Here is a 19442-nt window from a genome sequence, read left to right as displayed (position 1 = left end):
CCCTAACCCTAACCCTAACCCTAACCCTAACCCTAACCCTAACCCTAACCCTAACCCTAACCCTAACCCTAACCCTAACCCTAACCCTCTTCCTACACTAAAACCCTAACACTTACTCTTACACTTTCTCTTCTTTACTCCTACTTTCTTTCTTCCTTCTTCTAACCCTTACTCTTACACCCTCTCCTACTTCTAAACCCTCCCTCTTCCTTACCTTTACTTACACTTACTACTCCTTTTACACTCATCTCTACTCTTTCTCTTTTACCTCTACTCTTCTCTTCTTTCTCTTCTTTTCTCTTACCCTACCCTCTTTCCATACACTAAAACCCTAAACCTTACTCTTACTTACACTCTCTTCTACTTTCACCTTAACCTCTTTTTTTCTTACTCTTTCTTAACTCCTTCTTCTTAACTCTTTTTCTCTATCTTTTTCTTATCTCTTTTCTTTTTTACTCTTAACACTTACCTTCTCCTACCTACCTCTTTTTAACTCCTTACTCTCTTCTTCACCTTACACTTACCTTCTTTTTCCTTCTTTACAACTCTAAAACCTCCTTCCTTCTTTTTTTCTTTTCCTACTCTTTCCACTTACTTCTCTCTACTAACCTCTTTTCTAACACTAAAACCCTAACACTCTTCTTACTCTAAAACCCTAACCCTTTTCTCTACTACTACTACTTCTACCTCTACTCCCTTTTTCCCTTTTCTTTTCTTTTCCTCTACTCTTTTCTATTCTTTCTTCTACTTTTCCTTCTATCCTTACTTCTCTTTCTACTACTACTTTTACTCTTACTTTCTTTTTCTTACTTTCTTCACACTCTACTTTACTTTTCTTCCCTCTCTTCTATTTTCACCTCCTTCTCTTCTACCCTTTTTTCCCCAACCCTTAAACTCCTCTAACTCTTCTTTCTAACTTAACCCTACCCCTTACCCTTACACTCTTCTTCTTTAACTCTCTTACTCTCTTTCTCCCTCACCCCTACATTTTCTCCCTCTTTTTCACCTTCACTTCTACTCTCTTCTTCTTAATTCTTCTTCTTAACTCTCCTTCTCTTTCTACTTTTTTACTCCTAACACTTACTTCCTTCTACTTACTTTTTTTCACCTCTTACTTTCTTCTTTAACCTACACTCACCTTCTCCTTCTTTTTCTAAAACTTTACTACAAAACTCTCTTTCTTCTTTTTTCCTTTTCTCACCTTTCTTTTCCTCAACCTTTACCTACTCTTCCTACACCAAAACCCTAACACTTTTCCTACACTAAAACCCTAACCCTTTTACAATCTAAACTCCTTCTCTACTACTACCTCTTCTACTACTTCTACTACTTCTTTTCTCTTTTTACTTATTACCTCTACTTTCTTCTCCTTTTTCCTACTTTCTTAACTCTTAAACACTACTTTTTCTTTAACTTATTCTACTTCTTCCTTCTCTTTCTTCTACTCTTTTCTACCACTTACTACATCTTTCTCTTTTCTTCTACTTTTACTTAAAACCCCAACCCTCTTCCTACACTAAAACCCTTATACTTACTCTTACACTCTTCTTTATTCTTACATTAAAACCTTTACACTTTCTCTTCCTTATCCCTACTTTCTTCCTTCTTCTAATCTTTACTCTCTACTTCTCTCCTTAACTCTTCCTCTTACACTCTACCCTCTCTTACTCTTAAATTCTTCTTTCCTCCTACTTTCTCTCCCTCACCCTTACCTTTACTTCTACTTATTTCTACTTTCACCCTCTTCTCTACTCTCTCTTTCCTACCTCTACTCTTCTCTTACACTTAAACCTTACTCCTTACTTTTACTTACACTCTTACCTCTACCTCTTCTCTTTCCACACTCTCTCCTACTTTAACCCTAACCTCTCTTCTTACACTAAAACCCTAACCCTCTTTTTACTCTAAAACCCTAACCCTTACACTTATTCTCTCCTTCTTCCTTACTCTACTCTCTTCCTTACTTTACTCTTCTCTTTATTCTACTCTCTCCTACTTCTTCTTCTCTTATCTTTTTCTTCCCTCTACTCTTCTACTCACAATACCTATTCTCTAATCCTTACTACTTTTCTCTATCCTTTCTACTTTTCTTATCCTTTCTACTTCCCTTATCCTTTCCTTTCCTTACTCTACTACTCCTAATCTTCTCTACTTTTTAATAATCTTTCTTTAAACTACTACTCTTTCTTTTCCTATTCTCCTTCTTCTCTCTTTTTAAAACTTTAAATTTTACTCTTCTAACTTTTCTCCAAACCCTATCTCTCTTCTCACACTAAAACCTAACTATTACTATTACTTTCTTCTCTACTTTCTCTCACTCTATTCCTTACCTTCTTCCTAACACATACACTTACTTTCTCACTTACCCTCTCTCTATCTTACTTATTCTCTTTCTACCTTTCTCTTCTCTCTCTAATTTTTTACTCCTAATACTTACTCTCTTCTTCTTATCTTTTCTACTCATCTTTTCCACTTACTTTTCTCTACTACTCTCTTTTCTAACACCTTAACTTTCTTCCTTCTCTCTTTACACCTATATTTACTCTTTACTCTATCTTTTACTCTACTAACTTAATTTTTTTTACTTTTCTCTCTAAAATTACACTTTCTTCCTATACTAATATTCCCACCTTTATCCTTACACCTTCTTTCTCTTACTCTTACTTCTTCTCCTACACTTAACCCCTACTCTTCTCTTTTATTCTTACTCTCTTTCTTACAACTTACTTTCTTTATTTTTTAAAACCTTCTACTTTTATCTCTCTTTTTAACCTTCTTCTCTCTTCTTTTCTTTTATTTACACTACTTTTACTTCTTACCCTACTAACTTTTCTTTTCTAAACTTATACTCTCTTTCTATACTAACACCTACCTATTATTCTTACTCTCTTCTTAACCTACTTTACTCTCTTATCTTTCTTTCTTAAACATTATTTTCTTCTTAACTAACCTCTTTTAACTTCTTTTCCTTTTCTTCTACTTCTTTCTTCTATCCTTACCTCTTACTTTCTTTACTCTATTCTTATTCTTTCTACTTTTCTAAATTTTCTTCTCAATCTCTCTCTTCTTTCTATCTCTTATCTCTTTCCCTAAACTCTTTATAAACTCTTTAAACATATACTCTCTACTTTTTACTTCTTTTTATACCTTTTCTCTTCTTTTCTCCTTATTTACTTCTTCCTCAACCTTTTTAAATTTCTAACAAACTACAACTTTCCTTTTTACTTTACTTTTTCCTTTCCTTCCTCTTTCTACACTTTTTCTCTTCAACCTTCTTTCTTTTCTCAACTTTTACTCTTTCTAATCTTTCTTTTCTTTTCACCTTCTATTTAACTACTCTTTTATTTCATACATCTTTTAATAAACTAACTTCTTCTTCTACTTTCTTCTCTTCTTTTAATTCTTTCTTTTCATCTTTCTCTATTTTCTACTCTTTTTTCTTCATTTACTATCTTTACATCTTAATCACTTTAAATATCTTTTCTAATACTTTTACACTCTCTCTTTATTAAATACTACATTTAACTATCTTTTCTATCCTACTAACACTCTTTTAACAATTTTTTACCTTTTTCTACTTCTCTTCTTACTTTATCCTCTCTACTATTCTCTTCTCTTAACAATTCTTTCATTTCTCTTTTCTTTCCTTTTCTTCTTTTATACATCTCTTAACCCTATCTCTGCTACTTGCGCGCTGTTATACTGCTGCATGAACAACGCTACTCTGATTGCTACTACCATTGCGTTGCTGAAAAAATTCGCCTTAAAACCGCTCTCTGTACCGCTTATCTATCTCTACAACTGCCTCTTCACTCTTGTGTAACACTTGACGGGCCTACCGCCCACCCACTTTCTCTTCTTCACCCTGCTTACCTGCTACTCTTCTCTATCCCGCTTCACGGTCTTAAACACCTCCCCTCCTTCACTCTTAACCGCATCGCTCCGGGGGCACATCCACGGGCCCCCCGCCCAACCCTCTACCCCCTCTCCCGTGATACCTTATCACGGGCCCACCGCCCACCCTTATTCTACTCTCTTCTCTCCTTCATCCTTTGCTCGTGATGCCTTATCACGGCCCCACCCACCTCCCCTCTTTCTCCTTTACCCTCTACCGCCCTGCCCAACTGCTTTGTGACACCTGACGGGCCCTCCGCCCGCCCCTCTCTCACGCACTACGGCATCTACAGGTTCAGGAATGCCTTTCTGGGCTGCGGCACCACAATCGGATTTGCCAAACTTCCCCTAACTACTGTTCTATCTTGTGACAATACTATGTAAACGCCCAAAACACCTTGCTCCACGTCATTTTTATCCCGTTCCATCTTTCTAATCCACCTGATACCCTGTTCAAATGCCCTTTCCCTCTACCATTCATTCTTATACCCGATTTACAAAGCAACCAACCCTGCCTAATCCAAATTCGCGCGATCAACGCGATTGACGCCCTCTTGCACGAACAACTTCTTGTACCTCTCCCATCCACCATCCTGCTGGCTCTTCTACCTATTGCGCATGTCTTTCTTAACTACTCTACTATCTATCTAAATTTACTTTGTCCTGACTCTCACTTTCTTCAATACGCACGGCTGCTTTTGGATAGGGACTCACTTGGTTTGGTCTGCTCTCTCCGGATTGTGGGCTCTTCCTGGATCGGGGGCTCTTCTTAAATGATCGGCTCTTACTACTTGGGGGCACTGATGTGGACTCCCTTGGCTTGCAGGGACCACTTTCGGGCCACTTTGGGGGACTACTTTCGGACCACTTAGGGTGGCGCACTACTTGGCGCGCTACTTAGGGAACCACGTGGGGAACTACTTGGGAACCACTTGGATTGGGGGACCCACTCGGGTTGGACGTGCCACTCGGGTGGGGCAACCACTTGGGTTGACGCACTACTTGTGGAACTACTCAGGGAACCACGCGGGTTTGTGCTGACTACGCGGCTTGATGCTGACCATGTGACTATGTGGATTGATGCTTACTGCGCGGGTTGATGCTTACTACGCGGGTTAATGCTGACTATGCGGGTTGGTGCTGACTACGTGGATTGGGGGATCCGCATGGGTTGGGGGCTCTACTTGGGTCGGGGGCTCTACTTGGGTTGGGGGCTCTACTTGGGTCGGGGGCTCTACTTGGGTTGGGGGATCCGCATGGGTTGGGGGCTCTACTTGGGTTGGGGGTTCTACTTGAGTTGGGGGATCCGCATGGGTTGGGGGCTCTACTTAGGTTGGGGGCTCTACTTGGGTTGGCGGGTATTACTCGGGTTGGCGGGTATCACTTGGGTTGTGGGGACTACTTTGGTTAGTGGCCCTTCTCTGGGCGTTTCTTTCTACGTCTCTGAAGTGTCTGTGTTGCTATTTGGCTGTTTTGCACTTTCTGACTTGTGATCACCGTGCAGTCGCAAGTCAGCCTACAGCACGTTTCTCCTGACTTCTCCTGACCTAAGGTTTCGGGTTACGGTTATATCAAACACATTCTTTCTAGTCTGCTAAATACGACTGCACATGCCCCTCCTCCCAAGCATATAGGAAACGACACATCTGGCTCGCGTCTCTCTGGCCCATCTTGATCTTTAATCCGAGCCACTTGTAAAGCCGGAGCTCATCGCTACCGTGCACAATCGCGGCGTCTTGCATCTGCTGCTCCAGCCATGGCGTGCACATCAGTGGCTGGCAGGCAAGCAGCGCAGCTACTGCTCTCTGGAGCACTCCATCGTACTGGCAAGGCACATGCATCCCTTGTGTCTTAAACGCACCCTGTATGCTTGTTTCCTCCCACTTGTTGCAGATGGCTTGGGGCGCCCAGCAGTAAAAACACCGCGCATACTTCTCCTACTTCACTTAGTGCATAGATTTCACCTTAGACTCCATTAATGTCATCTGCGCTCCGCTGGCCTTTGAACAGTCCTTCCAGTCGTGGCGCGCCGGGTCAGCCTGAGTGGCCATGCAGATGGCGCACGCATTGCTCCAGCGCTGGAAGTGCTGCTCTAGCCGCTCCAGGTCATATACTTTTTGTTCCGTCCTTCGCTGTTGCTGGATCTCAACCCTCTGCTCTTTAACGACCATAGCTCGCTCTATACATCTGCGCTGCTCCTCTGCTGCTACTGCCGCGGTGTCGGCCTGCGTCTCCTCTGGCTCTTCCTGCTCTTCTTCGACGGCTTGTCGCTTGGTACCACCGGGGTGTCGCTCGCATAGATCACACTTCGACTCTCCATCTCGCATTGCTGCCTGTTCTGTCTGCCGTCTATGTGCTTGTCTATCGCGATTCGCTGACAGGATTCGACTGTCATAAACTCCTTTGCAGGTCGCTCCAGCTTGTAGCCGAGCGCCTTCTCTACCCTCCCCTCTTTCGTTACATAGCACGCTCTCATAATAATAGACTCGCTGTCGAGCCCCGTTCGTCCTGCCCGGCCGCTCTCTTGCACATATTGGAGCAGCAGGGGACACATGGCAACGTGGATCACCACCCGGACGCCTGCAGCGTCGAGCCCAAGACCCAGCATGTTCGTGGCTGTACAAAGCTTCTCTATGCCCAGGGTGAAGCTTCGCACCATGCGTGCCTTTTCCTCGTCTGAGCCCATCTGACGGTAGTATGCAGAGCACTGCAGAAGCTTCGCAAGCCGTTTCGTCTCGTCCACAGTTGGATAATAGACGATGATCTGCGCCTTGGGTCCGTACCTACTCCTCTTCGCAGCCACAAGCTCAATAAGTACTTTTTCTAGCGTGCCACGTGTGTACTCTAGCACCTGGTACGCAATGTTCGTTCGCGTGGTGCGTTCATCGCGGCATATGGTTACGGTCTAGGCATCGAGCCCTGCGGTGTGCAAGAAGGCGGGCTGCAGCGTAGGCGGCAAGGTTGCAGTCAGGTAGACAACCTGTGTGCCCTTCTCCGTCATCTCCACCATCTTGAGGAGGTCTGGCCGCCAGTCCTGTGTCGACTCCAGCAGCACGTGGCACTCGTCTATCACGATACGATCTAGCTGATAGAGCATGCGCTTTTCGTTAATAAACCTGCCGAACGCCTTCGTGACTGCGCTCTCAGGCGTCACCAGCACAATACGAGCCCAGTACGGCGGTCTTCTTCCATCCCACTTCGCGCAGGGGATGCCGAGCTGGTCGCAGCGATCTTGCAGATCGTCTCGCAAGGCATTCAACGGAGCCACGACCACGGAGACGCCGCCTGGCGAGACGGACGCGGGCAGCATGAACAGCATACTCTTGCTGGTGCCGGTAGCCATAACAACTAGCACGCGCAGCCGTCGCTGCATTACAGCCTCGAGGCTTTCTTCTTGCTTGCCACGATACTCGGCGTCCGGCCGTCCAGCGAGTCGCCTGAACTCTGCCTTGAGGTCCACCATCGCGAGCAACGACCAGCGCTGGAGCGCCTGCTTCTCTTGCTGCGCTACCATCTCCGCGCGAACACCGGGGTGCATACGGCCGTCCTCCCAGGCGGATGCAAACTCCAGCACGCGATGCCAGTCCATGCTCACCCGCCGGAACTCCTCCCGCTTGGCCATGGTCTGAAAGGGAGACTCCATCATGGAGCGGCCGTAGTTGCCCTCCTCTGTTTTAAGGCTGTGGCCGGACTGCAACGCTTGCGCGTTGCTCTTCGCCGGCGCTTTGTTCCAGTAGAGCACTTCCAACCAGTCGCGTGCTTGTCCATCTCTTGCCAGCTCTCGGTGGATGGCTGGGTAGGCATGCCGCCAGGCGCGGGTGCCAAGAGCGGTGTTCATGTACTGAAAGGTCTGCTTGCGCAGGACACGGCGTATGCGATCGGTGCCCCAGTACCCGTCTGGGTTAGCGGATCGTGCCTTCTTACGGTCGGCTTCGCCGTACTCGTCTCTGTCGTCGCTCTCTTCGCTATCGCTCTCGTCGCCCCACTGCTCCTCCGGCTCTGGCTCCCAGATGAAAGCGGTAGGGCGGGCAACGCCATTGTGCAGCATCTGGAGATCATCTATGAACGGTCGACCGAGCCTGAGGAAGTACACCACCAGCTCACCCACCTCCCGGGGAACATAGCGGTGGATCGTCTTGACACGCTTGCTGAAGCTATACCCCTTGTGGTACGTGGTGGTGAAGGATACCAGGCCACCCTCTACAAACACCCCCGATACCCTACCCCGTCTGCACTGTTCTCGCACTGTATCGAGGTAATCTCTGTCCCGCGACCAGGCCCGCCGCCAGACATGTGAACAAGCGTGAAGAGGCCTTCTTTAAACCGACGCACTCCTTTCATGTACCTAGCTACAGCGTCATCGCGCCATAGCGTCCGTTCCGGCCATTGTGTGCTATCTATCCCACGAATGAATCTCTCCCTTAGCGGAGCCTCGTCCAACACCCGGTCTAGAAGCCAGTCTTGCCATCTATCTAGCTGGTTGTCGGGTGCTTCAGAAAGCTCCAGCCCGTAGCCAGCTCGGCTGGCTGATCGACGAGTTTGTCCACGGACACCTCTGGAAGCGGGGTGGTCCTGGGTCGCACGCAACCCCTTTCGTCTAGATCCAAGAGTAGGACGTCCTTGAATAGCTGCAACCGCACCGTCTCGCAGAGTCCCTTCACCATCGACCGGAGATCGGCTAGCGAAAAGCTCTGCTTGTCAATGAGAAGCCGATCTCCATCCCACGACACGATACCGGGAGTATTACGTTGCTTTGCCTGTGTTCTAGCTAGCGTACGCAAGCGGAGCATTCGATTCATAGGACTGGGTGTGCCTTTGAAGTCGGACAGCGTCATAAACCGTTCAGACATGTCTTTAACTAGCTCATACGCAGTAGGTGCTGTACAAGGGTCTTTCTAAAGCGCTTTATCTCGCTGGCAGCGGGCATGATGCACTACGAGCGCTTTCAAGGTAGTAATTAAAGCAGACAGCGTTGGCGAGAACTCGTGCGCCGGAACCCACCCACCGCCATGGTGATCAGGCTTGAGGCCGAGGACAGCCACTCCGCTCAGCAGTGCGCTCTCGTGCTCGTCGCCAGTCAGGCTGTGGTTGAGCAAGGCGATCCAAAAGCGCAGGCATCGCTCTTCCAGTTTCTCTTTCTTCGCAGCGTCGTCTGAGCGGGCTATTTGCTGGAGTGACACCAAGAGGGCGTCTTGCGTGCTGGTAAGTTTGTATAGCGGCCGCTCGACCTGGTCATATGTGCGCCACAGGTAGCAGAGGATGCTCACCAGCTTCTGGCTGTACTTCTTGATCGTACCGACTCGATGCCTAGCGTAGAAGGGCCGCTCGTTCGATTCTGCGCCCGCCTCACGTCGCTCGATAATCTCCAGTGCGAGTCTGCCGACAACCTCAGCTTGGCTGCTATTGAACGCTTTTGTATCAGCCGCTCTATAGCTTTGCAAACATCGCGTAAGCCCGTGTTGTCAAACGCTACTTCTTCCTTCCCACGCGCGTCTACCTCCCTACCAGCTAGCTGTTTAGCGCGCAGAAGTGCCGCCCTTGGGATACCTTGTAGGTGCGGGACCCATTCTGTGAGCTCTAGCCACGGATCAGCCTGCGAACGGATGCCCTCTTTAATCTTATCCTGCGCTGCTGCTGCCTCACGCTCTTCTCGCTGATGCTGGCGATCTGCCTTCACTCTCTGGGAGATGTCTGCTAGAGTCGCAGCTCCAACGCTCGTCTCGACTGCAACATACGCCGGCCAGCCAACAGCTCTGAACAAGCGCTGGCAGGATTGGCTGTCTCGCCATACTTGGTTGCGCGAGTGCTTGCTCTTTTGCCTTATATCTCCCCCTCGCTTTTGTTTGTTCACCCAGCCATGCTTATCCTTGCAATGTTTCTGCATGCCCTGCAGCGAGATGCAGGTATACCAACAACGCTCCAACAAGCATACCAGCCCGTCTTCTCGGCTTTTCAGACCAAAGATGGGCTCCTTAGCCGGCCTTGGTACACGCACGTCTCCTGGACTCCACGCAAGGTTTGGTAGCGCGCGTACAGCTGCCGCCAGGCTCTTGCGCGTAGCGACTGTGACCTTGGATGGCGCTCTTTGAGGTGCGTAACGATCTGCGCTGGTGGAATAGCGGTGGCACATGGTTTACAAACTACGACTTGAAGTTCAGGCCGGTGTTTAAACAGCTGCGCAAATAGTTCTATGGTGTAAGGAGCAGAAGGGACACAAGTGGGCGCTATGCAACACGTCCGTTAGCCTAGTGTTTGCTATCCCCAGCATATTGATCGACAGACTGTGTATCGATCTTGCTTTTGGTTTGATTGCGCTCCCAGCTCCGCTAACGCTGGTTAGTGAGGGCGTCGTGGTACATCCGTGCGCGGCCTGACTTTCGGTGCCGCGGTGTGACCGCGTCAGAACCTCAACAACACCCAACCCCCTTTCCGCACAACCTTCGTCCAAACTTCCGCTCGCAACCTCATTCGCAGTACACAAGTCGATAATGCACTGTTGGCAGCATTAGACAGCGCCGCAGAGCGGTTTGATGGCGGTCGTCGGAGCTTTCCTCTGGCCAGCGAAGCTGACTTCGTTCGCAACTACGCGTACGAGCCGCCGAATAAGGACTACGAGAAGCTCTTCTTCTGCCGAGCGACCATCTCACGCTCGCAGCGTGATCCAGGTGCTCGTCCGCACAGCGCAGGATGGCTGATCCCCACCCGTGACGATGCCAGCGTCTGCAAGCCCGTCTTCATTGCCCACTCCGTCTTGTCAGCGATCTGGCTTCTGCGCGAGACGCTCGCCGACGACGTCCTGCCTGACAATATCTGGGATCGTCTGGTCTGCGCGGCCGAGTCGCTTGCGGAGGACGGGATGGAAGAGCCGCCGTCTGCGCAGAAGCCCTTTGCTTCCCCTTCACAACAGGCCTCCGCTCCACCCCCGCAACAAAAGAAGCGGCCACACCTATCTGCGCCGGCCCCTACACCAAAGCGCGCTCGAACAACCACCGATGAGACACATCCAGCCAGCCCTCAGCTGTCACAGCCTAGCGAACCAGATGAGCAGCTGAAAGACTCCCCTCTGCACATCACTACCATCTCCAACAACAACCGCCGTGCGGAGCAAAAACGCAGCAGGACACTCGCCACTTCGCGTGCGAAGAAGCGGCTTGCCCTTGGTCTGGTAGCACCTGGCGATAAGGCTCCTCTTCCAGAGCAGGCTGCCTACACCTCTATTGTGCAAAAGGACGAGTCCGTTGTCGCCTGGATCATCAAGCAGCCAGTCTCCGATGACACGGACTTCTACAGCTCCACCCAAACTCCCTACCTCACGGCCTGCACCCTTCTAGAGAAAGCGCGCGTGCTTGGAAACCAGTCCTCTCGGTACCACGCTGCCCAGTTCCTGCAGGCTTGGCGAGAACGTGGCTCACCCTTCAGAGGTGGCGGCGAGCTCGCTGGCAGCCAGAGCAGGACCGGTGCGGGAGCTAAGCGCTTGCAGCTGCTGAGTGTGCGCAACGATGCTGACAGGGATTTCTGCTTTGCCTGGAACATGTGCACACGTTACGAAGCAGAGCTAGCAGCTGTCTATATTGAGTCTTAATGGGCGTCAGCTCTCCTAGGTCAAGCATACTCCAACAAGATAGCGCAGATCCGGCATAACGACTTTGTATCTAGCAACAACAGGACGCGAAATCGATACAGAAAGGGACAGATCCGCACAGAGGCAGTTGCAGCGCTAGTAGAGTTAGTTAGTCCCAACGCCACTAAGAAGGACAAGCAGGTGTTTAGACGACGGTTAGGCCAAGCCATGCGCTGGTACTCCATTAGTCAGGAGCTAGGCTGGGGCATTCTGACCCTGATACCACACGACGAGATTGCGAATTGCTAGATAGAACGCACCCTCCGTGTAGGCCAGCTGCATGTCTGGATTGAGCTACTTAAGAAGGAGTGTCTAGACATTTGTGCAGCTAGCAAGGCACTTAAGAACTGGTTAGGGCCAGAGGGAATTGCTGGCGGGCCCATCAACGAGAAGAAAACGCTGAGCATTGAGGCGGAGGCGCCAGCAACCATCTACGAGGTGGAAGAGATTTAAGACAGCGAAGACGACGAAACTGACAACAGCGTTGACGACAGCACCAGAGAGCAAAGTCATGCTTCGCCGAAGAGTCCTACGCCAGCTCCGCGGTTGCGTCAGCTAACTTTGCTTGAATTGTTCCATCCTGTAGAGTAGATGTTACCTGCGCTTAACTCTGAACATTGTGCTACATACCTTATCGATACTGCCCTACAACATCGCGAACATTAATATTAAAACATCTACTATATTCCACTCACGTACCGTATGCTCGATTCTTCTAGAAATTCAACATACAATTGGGACGCACTTTGTACACGTTCCGCAATTGTTGCAGCAATATTTGACTTCAGGAACAGCGAACAAATTCACGCTAAAAAAGCGAACAAATACAGTCGAGTGTCTGTGCTCACGCTAAAATTTACATAGGCAAAGCGAACAAATACACTGTCTTTGTTCGTATAATCACTGGGAGCTCTTCTTCTCTTACTCTCTTACTCTCTTTCTCTCTCACCCCTACATTTTCTTACTCTTTTTCACCTTTACTTCTACTCTCTTCTTCTTAATTCTTCTTCTTAACTCTCTCTCTCTTTCTACTCTTTTACTCCTAATACTTACTTCCTTCTACTTACTTTTCTCTATTCTCTTACTTTCTTCTTTAACCTACACCTACCTTCTCTTCTCTTTCTTAAACTTTACTACAAACTCTCTTTCTTCTTTTTTTCTTTTCCTACCTTTCTTTTCCTCAACCTTTATCTACTCTCTTTACTCACCTCTCTCTTCTATCCCTCCTTTCCAACACTTTTACTTTACTTCTTAACTTTTTTTTCTTAAACCCTAACCCTCTTTCTACACCAAAACCCTAACCCTTTTTTTAATCTAAACCCTTCTCTACTACCACCTTAACTCCTACTTCTATTACTTCTTTTCTCTTTTACTTCTTACCTCTACTTTCTTCTACTTTTCTTACTTTCTTAACTTTCAAACACTACTTTTCCTCTACATTATTCTACCTCTCCCTCCTCTTTCTTCTACTCTTTTCTACTACTTACTACACCTTCTTCTTTTCTTCTACTTTTACTTATAACCCTAACCCTCTTCCTACACTAAAACTTATAACCCTAACCCTCTTCCTACACTAAAACCCTAACACTTACTCTTACATTCTTCTTTACTCTTTCTCTTACTTTCACCTTCTTTCTTTTTACTTACATTCTTATCCCTTACAATCTTTAAAACTTTCCTTCTACTACACCTTCTTTTCTCCTACTTCTTCTCTCTTCCTCTCTTATCTTCTTCTTCCAAACTCTCCTCTTTTTCTTTCTTCTTCTCACTACTTTCAAATTCTTACCTCTTTTCTAATCTTTCTCAAACCCCTAACACTTTCTTTCTTCTAAAACCTTAACTTAACCTTTTACTCTACACTTCTTCCTTAACTTTCACTTCTCTTACCTTTTCTTTCTTTCTTACTCTCTTCTATCTTTTTTCTTTTTTTCCTTAAATTCTTTCCTAACACTTTAAACACTTACTTCCTATCTCTTACCTCTTTTAACATCTCTTCCTACTTTCTACTCCTCTATTATTTCTCTAATCTTCTTTAAAACCCTTACTTCCTCTTTTTTCCTCTTTAAATTTTTCCTTCCCCTACTACTTTTATTTCACTCTTCTCTCTTCTAAACTCTAACCTCTTTTCTCTTCTTCTTTTTCTATTTCCTCTTCTCCTTAACTTTTCTTACTTTTCTACCTTTATTTTAACCTAACTACTTTACTACCTTCTCTACTTCTCTTTTCTCTAACACTTTAACTCTCTCTCTTCTTCTTTAACTTCTTCTACCTACTAAACTATTTTCATTTTTCACTTTCTTCTTCCTTCCTTTTATCTCTTACCTTACACTTCTATCTACTTCCTTCCTTATCTATTTCTACTTCTTTTCTCTAAAACCCCTTCTACTCTTTCTATATTAACACCTAAACTCTCTTCTAACTCTAAAACCCTAACTCTCTTCTAACCCTAAAACCCTAACCCTCTTCTTACTCTAAAACCCTAACCCTTACACTAACTCTCTTCTTCTTCCTTACTTTACTCTTTTCCTTACTTTATTCTTCTCTTTACCCTACTCTCCCCTACTTCTTCTTCTCTTATCTTTTTCTTCCCTCTACTCTTCTACTCTTAACACCTATTCTCTAATCCTTATTACTTTTCTCTATCCTTTCTACTTCTCTCTATCCTTTCTACTTCCTTTATTCTTTCCTTTCCTTATTCTACTACTCCTAATCTTCTCTACTTTTCAACAATACTTCCTTTAAACTACTACTCTTTCTTTCACTTCTTTTCTTAAAACTTTGAATTTTACTCCTCTAACTTTTTTTTCCAAACTTAAACTCTCTTCTCACACTAAAACCCCAACTATTACTGTTGCTTTCTTCTTAACTAACCTTTCTTCTTCCCTCTTCTTTCTTAACTTCTTTCTTTTTTTCTTTTTATTTCTTTTTTCTTTACTTCTTCTTTACTATTAAACTCCTTCCCCTTTACTATAACCCTTCTTCTATTAATCTTTTCCACCCCTGCCTTCTCTTTACACCACTAAACAATATTTTCACTACTTTTAATTTTTTTATTTCTCCTCTCTTTTTAATTCTTTGTTACAAATTGCTAAAATAGGCAATAGCCTAACGGGAACTGTATAACGCCTCCGCATTTTCTTACGTGCTGTTATCTATTCTACCCTACTATCTACCCGTTCATCCTCTCTGCCCTAATACTCTACCTACTCCTTTATCCTCTCCATCCTAATACTCTAACACGTCTTTTGTGCGCTTACTTCTCTCTCTTTAACTGCTGCGTTCGGCTTCTCTGTAACACCTAACGCGCCTACTGCCTACTGCCTACCCCTTCTCTCTCTTACGCTCAAATTACGGGTCTGTTCTTGGGTTGCGGCTGTTTCCTGCCTGTTACCTGTCTTTCTACGGGTTCGGGGGCACATCCACGGGCCCTCCGCCCACCCCTCTCTTGCGCGTTACGGCCTTTTCGGTTTACAGGCGCGTCTCTCTACCGCTTAATATGCCCTGTGCACTCTCAGACAGATTTCCGTCATACCCTCTACCGGTTGCCGGCCTGCAAATGCGGGTAACCCTAACCCTAACCTTGACCTATGTCTGGTCCTGAACCTAACTTCACTTATCTGACGTCTTTGTTACGCTTACTCTCTTATAACGCCTTACAGACCCCCTATTGGTTCTTCTCCCCTAAACGCTGTCTCAATTATTTCTACGGTTTAATGCTGTGCTCTTCTGCTTTTAACAACTGATCTGCTTGCTCTGTTAACCTTCTTGCGGGTTACGGGGCCTTTTACGGGCTGTTTTGCTGTTGTCTCTTACTAGTTACAGGTCATGCTCCTTAACTGCCCGCCTTCCCTCCCTCTCCACCCTTTCGCCTTTCTCCAACGGTCTCGACCACGCTTCTGTTGACACTTGCTGCACTCTCGGACGGGTATCTGCTACACCCCTGTTACGCGTCACTAACGCACCAGTTACGGGGGCCTCTTCACAGGTTACGGACCTCTCTACGGGCTCGGGGGCACCTCTACAGGTTGTACGCCTTACTGTCGGCCTCTTCTTGTTCTGTGCTATTGTTAACTACTTCGCTCGGCGTCCTTGTAATACATGATCACGGCTTACCTCTCTACTGCTTTGCTATGTTAACCTCTCGATGATACCTCATCACGGCTTCGTCGCCTACCTCTTCTCTTTTCTTAACTACTGCGCTTCTTGTGTCTCCCCACGGGCCTTCCGCCCCCCCTTCTACTTCACCGCTGCGCTTAGCTTCTTTGTGACACCTTACAGGCCCACCGCCCACCCTCTTCTCCCTTCTTCTTGGCGACCCTCTCTTAAAACACCTACGGGCCCACCGCCCACCCCTTCTTCTACCCTCTTCTCTCCCTTATCCTTTGCTCGTAATACCTTATCACAGCCCCACCTACCTCCCCTCTTTCTCCTTCACCCTCTACTGCCCCGCCCGACTGCTTTGTGACACCTGACGGGCCCACCGCCTACCCTTCTCTCACGCACTACAACATCTACAGGATTAGGAATGCCTTTCTGGCTGCGGCACCACGATCGGGTTTGCTAAACTTCCCCTAACTACTGTTCTATCTTGTGACAATACTCTCTAAACGCCCAAAAACCTTTTTAAATGCCTCCTCCTCTCTATATCTTACTTTTCCCTAATTTTTGTTGTCTTGATCCTGCGCTTTCTTTTTAATACAAACGGCTGCTTTAGGTTAGGGACTTACTTGCTTTTGGGTGCTCTTCCTGGTTTGCAGGCTCTTCCTGGATCAGAGGCTCTTCTTAAATGATTGGCTCTTACTACCTGGGGGCACTAATGTGGACTCCCTTGGCTTGCAGGGACCACTTTCGGGCCACTTAGGGGGACTACTTTTGGACCACTTAGGGTGGCGCACTACTTGGCGCGCTACTTAGGGAACCACGTAGGGAACTACTTGGGAACCACTTGTATTGGGGGACCCACTCAGGTTGGACGTGCCACTTGGGTGGGGCAACCACTTGGGTTGACGCACTACTTGTGGAACTACTTAGGGAACCACGCGGGTTTGTGCTGACTACGCGGCTTGATGCTAACTATGTAATTATGTGGATTAATGCTTACTGCGCAGGTTAATGCTTACTACGCGGGTTAATGCTGACTATGCGGGTTGGTGCTGACTACGCGGGTTAGGGATTTGCATGGGTTAGGGGGCTCTACTTGGGTCTGGGGCTCTACTTGGGTCGGGGGCTCTACTTAGGTCGGGGGCTCTACTTGGGTTGGGGGCTCTACTTGGGTTGGGGGATCCGCATGGGTTGGGGGCTCTACTTGGGTTGGGGGATCCGCATAGGTTGGGGGCTCTACTTGAGTTGGGGGATCTACTCGGGTTGGACATGTTACTTAGGTGGGGCAACTACTTGGGTTAACGCACTACTTGGGGGAACTACTTAGGGAACCACTTGGGTTATAGGTCTTCTTGTCAGCTTCTGTGTCCTTCTACATGCTGTTGTCTGCTTAACCCAAATACAGCAAACCCTAACCCTATCTTGACTTGCGTCCGGGCCCGACCGCAACTCCACTACCCTGACTTCCGTCCTAGCCTGAACCCAACTCGGCTGCACCGCTTCTATGAATCGTGAGCAGAAATTCTTTTATTTGCTACTACTGCATCTACTGCGTCTACTCAGCTAACAACTGCGTAATCTAACAAAATTCCTTAACTAAATTGTTGCTCTCCACGTTGTCTAGCGGCTGCTTCTTCCCCAAATATTCGATTAACATCCTACCCGGTCCTGCATCGTCCACCCCAAGCTCTACTAATTAGACCTGCTATTAGGCATTTGCCTCTGTGTAACCGAATACTATGCCTATTAACCCTGCGCTTAATACCCCAGTGTACTGACAAGTTCTGTCCTCTACTTGTTGATATCGCCCCTCCCCGTTCAGTTCCCAGCTATTGCAAATCTCCTGCAGCACACCACTGCACAGGAAACAGCCTAAAAACATGTTAAACTGAACTTGATTATCTATCCTCTGTACTATCTCTTTTGCTTTTTTGCTTTCTGCCCTCTAACACTGCCGTATGTTGTGTCTGCTCTGCGCGTTACCTGCTCCCTTGCATATCCCGCATCGATTCGCCTACTATGCTAACTGCCTGCGCACCCACTCTATATCAGCAAACTCTTGCTGTCGATGCTCTGTCAACGTCTGCCACAGCCCCCGACGCGCCTGCTCCTGCTGCCGAAACACCTGCTGCACCTCTTCTCGCTCAGCTTCAACAACGTCTATCTCGTCCCAATCGTTGTTCTCTGGCTTGCTCTCTTCTTCTGTTTCTTCCTCTACCACCTCCTCTAGCTGCCCGTCTATCCCTCGACACACGTCGCACATCTCCTTGTTGTCCTCCTCTCTACACCCTGCTCGATCCTTCCTCCCATCCAAATACCCGTCCAACACTTCCCTCCTGCAGCCAACCGCCCCGCTCTTGCCACCTTCCACATACTCCTTCACTATCTGCCGCTCAGCTTCTGTCCTGTTGTTGTTGGTGCGTTGTTTCCTATCCTGAACAATCAAAACCGCCTTGCTTCGCAACCTGTCCTAGCCTGCCCTGCTGCTCTCTTGTGCGTAATCTAATATAGTGAACGGCCAATTAATGTGAATAATGCACTGTACATCTGGTATGTCCACGCCTATCCCTAACGCGCTCGTTGCTACAATTACGCGCTGCTTGCCTGCCATAAAGTCTGCCAACATAGTTAGCTTGCCTATGGCATCCGCGTAATACACGTAACAATCCAATTACTCTGCTATCGCCTTTACCTTTAGCTTTGAGTTACTGTATATAATAAGCTTACCTGTCCTATACTTCCACATCTTCTGCTGCACCGTCTTAACAACCATCAACTTAACGTCCTTCTTCTTTGCGGACCAGCTAATCTGGATAGTCTGATACGCCACGTTCTTCCTAGTAGTTAGTTGTCTAAACATCTTGACCTGCTTCTGCTTGTAATGCATTCGTTGATACAGCTCGTCTTCTTCTATCAGCAGCAACGTTGCTGTTAACAGCACCATCTGCGTCTCAGCTGCTGCCAGCCTACCGAGCTGTTGCATCTGCTTGCAGAATGTGTATCAACAGTTTAACACAATGTAACACTTGTTGATCACAATGCGGTCCAGCTGCCGCGTCGCTCGCAGCCGGTTCAAAAACGTCGCGAACGCTTCTCCTACTGCTGACTCAGGCGTTACAAACACGATGGCTGCTGCGTTAGGCAGGCAGCGACTCTGCCACTCGGCACACGATATCCCCAGCTCCTTGCATCGCTGCATTATGTTACTACGCAGCAAAACTAACAGCACAACAACGACCGTTGTTCCGCCTTGCTCTGCCCACGCCGGCAACATAAACAACATGCTCTTGCCTGCGCCAGTCGGCATCACAGCCACGACGGGGCTCTCGCCGGCAATAATTGCCTTAATGGCCTCCTTCTGCACGCCTCTAAACTTAGCTTTCTTGCCCTTCATTTGCTTGAGTTGCGCTGCCGGGTCCATCTTCCTCAGCCGCTCTAGCCTCTCGATCCTCGCCTCGTCGGCCTCGCTCTTGAACGGCGCCTGCTTGCGCTTCTTTACGTCTGCCAATGCGTCTACAGCTAACTAAAAACCTAAAAACCAGTGCCAATCAGTGCTTAAGTTGCGGAACAGCTGCCTTCTGTTAGCTGTAACACCTGCTATCTCTATAATGCTGCGTGCGTACACCATACCTGCTACGTGCGACATATGTCTGGACTGCTCGTCTTAAATAATGGCCGCCATGTTCTCCTCCTTCCACTCCTCGTTTTCCTCGCCTTCCTTGGCGGCGAACGCTGTTGAGCCGCGCAAAAATCGCCGGCTGATGCCAATGGCGATCTCACAGTACGCTGCAATTGTTAACTCTTGTTTAAGCCTAATTCAACTCTT

The 19442-nt window shown here is 47.5% G+C and overlaps 4 protein-coding genes across 4 annotated transcripts, besides 17 other annotated features; 1 reads left to right on the top strand and 3 right to left on the bottom strand.

The window, feature by feature from the left end:
- Positions 1-88: a telomeric repeat.
- A 2-nt stretch (positions 89-90) lies between these two features.
- Positions 91-5061: a dispersed repeat.
- Positions 942-945: a direct repeat.
- Positions 946-1102: a long terminal repeat.
- Positions 946-12586: a mobile genetic element.
- Positions 5250-12420: a mobile genetic element.
- Positions 5841-6221, bottom strand: EKO05_0006718 (uncharacterized protein; the record flags this gene model as incomplete). The annotated part of the gene is made up of 1 exon (XM_038946195.2): positions 5841-6221. The coding sequence occupies one exon, from the start codon at positions 6219-6221 to the stop codon at positions 5841-5843; it is 381 nt and encodes a 126-aa protein (XP_038798218.2).
- Positions 6082-6110: a tandem repeat.
- EKO05_0006717 (uncharacterized protein) lies at positions 6800-7942 on the bottom strand (the record flags this gene model as incomplete). Its single annotated transcript, XM_038946194.2, has 1 exon — positions 6800-7942. The coding sequence occupies one exon, from the start codon at positions 7940-7942 to the stop codon at positions 6800-6802; it is 1143 nt and encodes a 380-aa protein (XP_038798217.2).
- Positions 7835-7900: a tandem repeat.
- EKO05_0006716 (uncharacterized protein) lies at positions 9158-10024 on the bottom strand (the record flags this gene model as incomplete). The annotated part of the gene is made up of 1 exon (XM_059636861.1): positions 9158-10024. The coding sequence occupies one exon, from the start codon at positions 10022-10024 to the stop codon at positions 9158-9160; it is 867 nt and encodes a 288-aa protein (XP_059492844.1).
- On the top strand, positions 10751-11476 carry EKO05_0006715 (uncharacterized protein; the record flags this gene model as incomplete). Its single annotated transcript, XM_059636860.1, has 1 exon — positions 10751-11476. The coding sequence occupies one exon, from the start codon at positions 10751-10753 to the stop codon at positions 11474-11476; it is 726 nt and encodes a 241-aa protein (XP_059492843.1).
- Positions 12426-12586: a long terminal repeat.
- Positions 12426-14582: a dispersed repeat.
- Positions 12587-12590: a direct repeat.
- A 195-nt stretch (positions 14583-14777) lies between the features above and the next one.
- Positions 14778-14852: a mobile genetic element.
- An 84-nt stretch (positions 14853-14936) lies between these two features.
- Positions 14937-16554: a mobile genetic element.
- Positions 16173-16694: a dispersed repeat.
- Positions 16680-16944: a mobile genetic element.
- Positions 16945-19442: part of a mobile genetic element that runs on past the window's edge.
- Positions 19050-19087: a tandem repeat.

Source organism: Ascochyta rabiei, chromosome 10 (genome assembly GCF_004011695.2).
Source record: "Ascochyta rabiei chromosome 10, complete sequence".
Classification (NCBI taxonomy): Eukaryota; Fungi; Ascomycota; class Dothideomycetes; order Pleosporales; family Didymellaceae; genus Ascochyta; species Ascochyta rabiei.
The sequence above is the reverse complement of the archived record's forward strand: the minus strand, read 5'-3'. Positions and strand labels throughout refer to the sequence as shown.